General features: G+C 41.7%; 1 protein-coding gene across 1 annotated transcript in view; it reads right to left on the bottom strand.

Annotated features, from left to right (window-relative positions):
- Positions 1-1,099: 1,099 nt before the first annotated feature.
- The window catches only part of LOC308281033 (uncharacterized protein), a 20,386-nt gene continuing 13,085 nt past the window's right edge, over positions 1,100-8,400 (bottom strand). The window contains exons 10-12 of the mRNA XM_080721090.1: positions 3,278-3,502; positions 1,996-2,176; positions 1,100-1,228 (exon numbers count right to left, since the gene is read on the bottom strand). Coding sequence (XP_080577216.1) covers positions 1,154-1,228; positions 1,996-2,176; positions 3,278-3,502 — 481 coding nt within the window. The 3' untranslated portion in view covers positions 1,100-1,153. The remainder of the gene's footprint in view (positions 1,229-1,995; positions 2,177-3,277; positions 3,503-8,400) is intronic.

The raw sequence follows: 8,400 nt of genomic DNA, 5'->3' as shown, positions 1-8,400 counted from the left end.
CGGACCTTTAGATTAGGAAGAGGGTTAGGGTTTGGCACCGTTTTACTGAGGTTAAATCTAGCCTTATTCCTAACCTTAGGTTAGGAATAAGGCTAGATTTAACCGTTTAGGCACAGTTTATTGAGGTTACGTTTAGGAATACCAGGCAGAGACCGTTCTCTCTGTCCACTGGATTTACGCCCGAGGCGACTGTGTTTTGTTGTTTTGTGGCGAGCGTTCTGGTATTCAAAGTTTTCAAACTAATTAGTGGGAAGACTAGTTTATCTAAATCTAAGTGAAATTGCTACAATGGATGGCGTGCATTCCTTTTAGCCTCCAGCACCACCGTAAGGAATGTGGGAGGTACCTTGGATCAGTATATGTCCTTTGAGGAAAGTCACTAGGCACATTTTTAACCTCTGGGCTGGATTATTGCAATTCCTTATAAATCTGCCTGCCCCCAACTAACAAACAACACTCTCCAGCTGGTCCAGAAGGCTGCTGCACGTGTACCGACAAGCGCTAGGAAAAGATACAAAGTAATTTCCCTAGGGTTATCTTCTCTGCATTGGCTAGTCAATAAGCATTTCTACGTTGCAGTATTGATAAGTTTACCTATGTACAAAAACACAGGCATATCTCCTTGTATGGGCAGTTCTGTCCGTGACGTCAGTTACTTTATGTGCATGAGCAGTGAGCACGGATGTCCATGTATGGAGATCCGTTTTTGGCAATTTATTTTGGCTGACACACACAATGTGAAACGTAGGAGCGGTGTCAAAACTTGAGTACTTTTTTCCACCACTGTCTATACTATAGCACCTGCTAAGGGGCTCCACTGGTACTCAACAATAAGCCACTTTGACCTACTTACCTACTTACTTACTTACTTACCTGAGAGTACTTACTCATCTATAACAGATTATGTCACTTAGTACTGTACAGTGTACTTAATATTCCTTGTCCAGAATTCAAAATCTAAATACAAAACAGACAGGCAGCAGAAACATTTTTGTCTCTTTCCAGTTTTAATTAATAAAACGAAACTTGAGGACATTTGAGCTCCAGAATGCAAAAGTAGCAACAACAAAGATGTTAAGCGCCTGTGTGTGTGTGTGTGTGTGTGTGTGTGTGTGTGTGTGTGTGTGTGTGTGTGTGTGTGTGTGTGTGTGTGTTAAGCTGTCCAGCTCTTTCCCAGGTCTACCAGCTCCATGCCTTCACAGTAGGACCGTGGCCTTGGCGCCCTCATCTGGATGGATGGAGAACAACACATAACGGTAGTCAGTGCATGTACTGTTCGCAAAAATGGAATCCGTAGTAGACTGGGGTTGAATAAATTAGAAGGCGTGGCTTGTGATTGGCTGGAGCAGAGGTCGGGAGCGCAGGTGAATGTTAACCTGGTGTAATACTAACCTGCTGACGCTGGTGAATGTTAACCTCTATGCCTAAACCTAACCCAAGCCATAACCCTAACCTCGGTAACCCTGACGCTGGTGAGTAGCTAACCTGCCGACGCTGGTGACCTGAAAACAAGTGCTCCCTCCCCCACCGTCTCCTACGGATTCCATAATAGTGTACTGTACAGTATACTGTTCATACAGTACGCACGTTTTCTCTCTCAAGCGCACACACATCTTGCATCTTTCTATCATTATTTTGTCTGTCTGTCTGTCTCAGGGGTTCTCAACGTGGGATCCGAGGACCCCCCAGTGCTCCCTAAGGTACCAGAGGGTCCCCATGCTAAATTTGTCAATATAGCATTGATGCGGGCACCCACTGGCCTAGTGGTCCAGGCGCATAACACATATAGGCTCTGTGCAGACTGACAGTGTGTCGCGGGTTTGAATCACGTTCCTGACGACCTTTGCAAACTTCTAATAAAGTCTTCAATCAATCAATCAAAACATACACGCATAGATAGATACAGTAGATAGTAACGAAGCTAAACACACACTCACGCTTAGGAGTGGAGTGACCACCCCTCAAAAATGTTTGAGAAACAACTAGTCTACCTACCGTGGGTCTGTTGTTCACCGTGGGGGTCCTGCTCTGCGAGGCCAGCTGTTGCAGCAGCGGGAAGGGGGTCCAGTGTATAGGCTCTACTGGCCAGCTGCACACCGACAGGTCACTGGCCTTCCCCGAGTCCACAACACACTCCCCCATGCTCACCTCACTGCCTCGCCACACATACTGGGAGCTGGTGGAGGGAGAGACAGGGATGCATGTCACCATTAGGACATTTTACCCGACCATTAACTGTCACTCAAATAATTGCGAGAAATTACTGACATATTTGACAACAAGAACATTGATAGTGGAAATAGCAGATCTACAAGCTCACAACACGTCGTGAGCTTGTAGATATGCTATTTCCACTATTTTTTTTAAATGTCTGAAAACATAAGAACATTTTTCAACATGGAAACGATTATGACGATTATGTAAAATAATTGAGATTAGACAATTATGTAATAACTGTGACAGGCCTAGAGTGTGTGTGTGTGTGTGTGTGTGTGTGTGTGTGTGTGTGTGTGTGTGTGTGTGTGTGTGTGTGTGTGTGTGTGTGCGTGCGTGCGTGCGTGCGTGCGTGCGTGCGTGTGCGCGCGTGAGAGCCAGACAGACAGATAGACAGACAGACAGTGACAGCGAAAAAGAGAGACAGCCAGACAGAGAAAGAGATTGAGATAAAGTTAATTAACTGGAAAATGAATAGATCCTCCAGTCAGTTCATTCCCCTATGGGTGCATTTTGTGTGTGTGTGTGTGTGTGTGTGTGTGTGTGTGTGTGTGTGTGTGTGTGTGTGTGTGTGTGTGTGTGTGTGTGTGTGTGTGTGTGTGTGTGTGTGTGTGTTAGTGTTGTCAAACATATCGATTTATCAAAAAGTATCGATTTTGAATATAGTATCGATTTTGAATATAGTATCGATTTTCAATATGACTTTTCCATAGCATCGATAATATCAATACTCAGTTTTTACCTCTCCTTGGTTTACACCAACGTTACTTTTATGTGTATCCTTCCTACTTTGGCTTATTCCTAGTTATTTTAAAGGCCTATTTGTACAGAATGTGAAAACATCAAAGGAGGCACTACCATCTATCTCAAGAAGTTCTGTATTTTTCTTTAAATAAAAATCATTTTTGCTATAAAATCACAGTGGTTGCGTGGTATCGAAAATGGTATTGAGTATCGAAATGTTTCAAAATATCGTATTGAAGTTAGAAATCCAGTAGCATGACAAGCCGTGTGTGTGTGTGTGTGTGTGTGTGTGTGTGTGTGTGTGTGTGCGCTCGCGTACCTGTGAGGGTACACCGTGTTGAGGTGTGTTCCGTTGCTCGGGCAGGTGGAGGCCAGCGACAGTGTGTCGTCATGGTAACAGCAGGTGCGGTCGAGTGCCCGCAGGTGCAGCAACTCGTCGGAGCGCGTGAAGGCGGGGTTGTCCAGGGAGTCCGCCGCCGACCCCGCCCACGAGCGCAGCCAGAACCTCCCCGACAGCTCGTCAAAGTGATTGAACCTGCGGTAGCTTCACGCACGCACACACACACACACACACACACACACACACACACACACACACACACACACACACACACACACACACACACACACACACACACACACACACACACACACACACACACACACACACACACACGTATAAGAATACCAGCAGCACCATGCATTATTAAAGGACAACTTTAGTTTTTTACAACAAGGGTTCATATTTTAGATTGTAATTAAAGAATATAAAAGATGAATGTTAAAATGATTTCATTTACTCCTTTCTATTGTTTTATCTATCTTCACTGTACTATCCATAAAGGCAGAAAAGCCTCTATATATGCCGCATCACCCTTTCTTTTTTCTTTTTATTCTTTTTTGCTAGTTGTTTTTATCGCTTTGACCTTTGGACACTGCACTATTAGGTTGTGTTAGTAGTTTTTTTTAGTATTTCTGCTTGTGTTTGACATGATGTAGAGATACTTGTTGCACTAACTAGCATTGACTGTTATGGTTACTTTGATTTGGGCACTGTATTATTTTGATAGTCGTGCTTTAAGACACTTTATGTATATATTATTCGTTCCCTTTCCTGTTGTACCTTGCTCTTACTGTACTTACTGTACTCTGTTCTTGTTTTTTCTTTTTATCTTTTTCATACTTCTCTGTAACTTTGTAAATAACCTCATACTGCTGTGCTGCCTCTGGGCAACAAATGCTCCCCCTTGGGATAATAAAGGTATCTATCTATCTATCTATCTATCTATCTATCTATCTATCTATCTATCTATGAACTATATTCAGACAGTTAAAAGTAATGTATGGATGTATGGTTCAGTAGTCAGACAGTGACACCTAGTGGAGAATGCAATTATTGCTTATTCCCACTTCAAAAGCCTCCTCAACTTTCAGCAGTCTAATGGTGCTGTCATCGAACAATTCTATTAATTAATCACTAACAATTCTATTAATTAATCACTAATTAACACTGAAGCAATTGCAACACTATTGTAATGAGGATGTATGTATGTCCTTCTGTCAAGAATGACTCAATGGACTGTATCATCGTAAAAAGTCACAACAAAAGGCCTTGAAAACTAATTTATTAAATCTATAAATCAGTGTATGACATTATGGTCAAATGTGGTGGTCAAAGGGTCAAGAATGTCAATTACTGAGCAACACATTGCGGTCAGTAGGAGGATGAGACTGGTTGCATCGCCGCATCAGTCAGAGCAGTTTCATGTCAAGGACCCCCTATAACTCAGAGAGTGTACAAATGGAAATGCAGTTACAGACCTGTAAGGGTCCATTTGGAACCCCCTAAAAGAACCCAGAGGGTCCCTGGACCCCACTTTGAGAATCAGTGATTCAGAGCATTATATTTCCTCGCACAGGGTCACATCTGTCGTCACCAGGTATTCATTATCTCTCAAGACAAGACTCTGATGCTACGCAAGTCAGATGAAAAGGAACAAAACAGAGAGGGTGTTCCCTTTTATTTGACAATAAACCCTTTTGCAAATCCCGCCCCATTCTGCCCTGTTACTATGATGGGACATTAACCCTGGGCAGATTGTTTTTATAGTGGAAGTGGATGGGATTTTTTTTTCCCTTCATAGCCTCATTACAGCTATATAAAGTACCAAAGGAAAAACACCTAGGTGATATTAATAAAAAGGGAAGACAAAGGTACAGTAGTTACATTGCAAAACAGGGGGTTTACCCGAAAATATGTTTTAATTTGTTTAATCCCAGTGGGACAGAATCCTCTTTGCAGATTATTTTATAGTGGTAGTGGATGGGATTTTTTTTCCCTTCATAGCCTCATTACAGCTATATAAAGTACCACAAAAAACACATCTACGTGATATTAATAAAAAGGGAAGAAAAAGGTACAGTAATTACATAGCAAAACAGTAGTTTTCCCCCGAAAAATAAATGTTTTAATTAGTTTAATCCTCTGGATCAGAGATAGAAAGAGAAGCGCATTGCATCTTGGGTACTAGGAAGAGGACAGAGAGAATGTTTCTCCTCACATAATAGGCTGGCTTTTCGTAATTCTGCCCATTTAAATTATATGTACCCAATCGTGACTCTTAGACCATTGATAAGGTACATGTGAACTAGTTTGTTGAAGCTTATTCGTTATGATGAGCGAGATCGCTTGACGCTTGCCGTCGCTATCACCGTACCGGCCGATCTCCGTGTCGCGCACTGCGGACAGTTGTTGAAAGCCAAATTCAATATTCTCCACTGCACAAACTCCACCCCCGATAGCAAAAAGTGAATGTTTTTTTCTGGTTGGCCAGTCAGGGAGTCTCAGGGACCAATCAGAAGGCTGACAAAGGGTCTATTGTTAGCCAGATTGGGTATTCCTAAACATAGCCTCAGTAAAACTATGCCTAAACCTTAACTTATTCCTAAACTTAACCTCAGTAAAACTATGCCTAAACCTAACCAAGTGGCATATTGGATTGATTGGATGCAGAACATATTGCGCACACAGTACGCACGTATGTGTTTGTACAGTAATTATACTGTTGTTCCCTAATTGAGCTTGGCACATTTTCCTGATCACACATCTCACACGTGTCTTCTTATTTTTTCACTCTCAAAAGGCGCCTGCAATGTAGTGAATTTGAAACTACATTACAGTGCACATCACGGGTGATCACTGCTTGCCTCCTGTGAATAGTTTTATTTTATTTTTTGTTTATTTTATGTTTAATTTGTTGCTTCTCTTTACATTTTTATCCCACAATTTTGTAACCAATTTTTCACCCAGTGTCAATAATCTAATATAATCCCGGGCACTTACACTCCCTCTGCTAACCTGGGGAGACAACGTACTGACCTCATGCTCCCATGTTTATTTTGTTGCTGAGTGAGGTCTGCAGACAAAGTGAAGTGAGTGAGATGAGATGAAAAAACCTGAGTGAAATGTGCTAATCTCAACAGGAAACAACGGTATGTGTGGGTGGGAGCATATCCTTTGTACATGTGTACACATAATCGGATGCATGTGTGTGTGTGTGTGTGTGTGTGTGTGTGTGTGTGTGTGTGTGTGTGCGTGTGCGTGTGCGTGTGTGTGTGTGTGTGTGTTTTTAATGTTGTCGTGTGTTTAAGACCCACTTATCGCCCACATACCAAAAACACACTCTGATCTCATCCTCTCATTCAATCCACACACACAGTTTGTACACATCTGGTGAATCGTCCATGTTCTGTGTGTGCAGTATGCAAATGTGTTTACTCCATCTTAGTTACAGTTAATACACCAGATGTTGTTGTGGTTGATGAAGAGGCCTGAGTCTTTATCAGAGATAAAGCCTCCACCTCCTTTGACCTTAGCCAAGACTAGAGGAAGCCTTTATGACCAAGATCATTAAATACCAACCATTCCTACGTACCATCTCAGACTATTTGTTTTTATATTTGGCATCCTAGGTCAGGACATAGACGGGTTGTTAGAGGGTTTAGAGATAGCCTGCACCTTTGACCCTAGCCTAGAGGCAGCTTTTATGACCATGGTAATTAAATACCAATCACTCCTCAGAGCTGTTTTTTTTTATATTTGGCAGCCTAGGACCTATCCACTGACTGGTTGCTAAGAGTGTTTCAACAACTTGGGATGCCCCCCCCAAAAAAGGCTGGTAAAGTACAGTGCTGTCTCTGCTATACAAGGCGGAGAGCAGAGACGCTGTTACTTATACCTAGAAAGTCCTGAGTGATAATGTCTCCGAGTCTGTCAGGAGGAAACTGTTACTTTTCAGGATTTGAAGGACAACAAGGGTTCATATTTTAGATTGTAATTAGAGAAAAGAAAAGATGATCTTTTCATTTACTGCTTTCTATCGTTTTAGCGATTTTAGTATTTTGATTTCAGTGTGTAGGGGCATAATGTACTTTATAAGTACTAAATATGTCTTTTTAGACACAATATGCTGTCAATTTCTATATTACTATTACTATTACTAGTCACATCTGCCCATGAATGATTGTGGTGCATCTTGGGAATGGGCTTATTGTGTCTAAAAAGACATATTTAGCCTCTTGCATGCATGCTCCCAACCTGGGCATGTATGCAAATCAGAATAGTTAAAATCACTAAAACGATAGAAAGAAGTAAATGAAAACATTTTAACACTCATCTTTTCTTTTCTCTAATGACTATCTAAAATATGAACCCTTGTTGTAAAAAAAACAAAGTTGTCCTTTTAAATTAAAAAAATAGCAAAAGTAGCAGAACAACTTAGATCTGCTTCTTTTGATGCTTTAGTGTGATCATAGTTGGGCGTTCATTTAAGAAACAAAAACACAAACAGTTAAAATATGGATAAGAGTTTTCTGCCCGACAGCAACGATAGATTATAGATTTTGTGACTGTAACTCTAATGTACCTTTAACCGATTTAGTGCCATTCCTGAGATATCTCGCGAAATGTACTCGAGTATCTCGAGTGCCATTCCCGAGATATCTCGCGAAAAGTAATATATTACTGTAACGGCGGTTATCCTACCGGGTACAATGGCGGAAGGTTCCGAGCCGATCTCCGTCGCTGATTTATCATCATCACGGATCCACGAGCACAAAATAGTAATCCCATAACATTGAGGCAGACGGGGGATCTCATCTTTAATGTCCATTATCTCAAAACAACACTTTAGAAGCGAAGATGGCAATAGATGCTCGCTTATAAAACACATGTTGAAAAGCATCGATCCGATCCGCCATGACACCACGTAAACAATGATCGATTCCGGTGAAGGACGCGATGACGTCAGACCGGAAGTGTTTACGCTGTGGACTTCTGGCCTTCAAAATAAGACAACGGGAGTGAATGAGGGAGGCATCGTGGACATTTTAATCCGTTAATTTCAGGGGCTCTTAATGAGTTAATATCTGCGTTGTATGTGC

The sequence above is a fragment of the Nannobrachium achirus genome (genome assembly GCF_963921795.1).
Source record: "Nannobrachium achirus genome assembly, chromosome: 3".
Classification (NCBI taxonomy): Eukaryota; Metazoa; Chordata; class Actinopteri; order Myctophiformes; family Myctophidae; genus Nannobrachium; species Nannobrachium achirus.
Note: the sequence above shows the minus strand (reverse complement) of the source record. Positions and strands in the feature narration are given on the sequence as shown.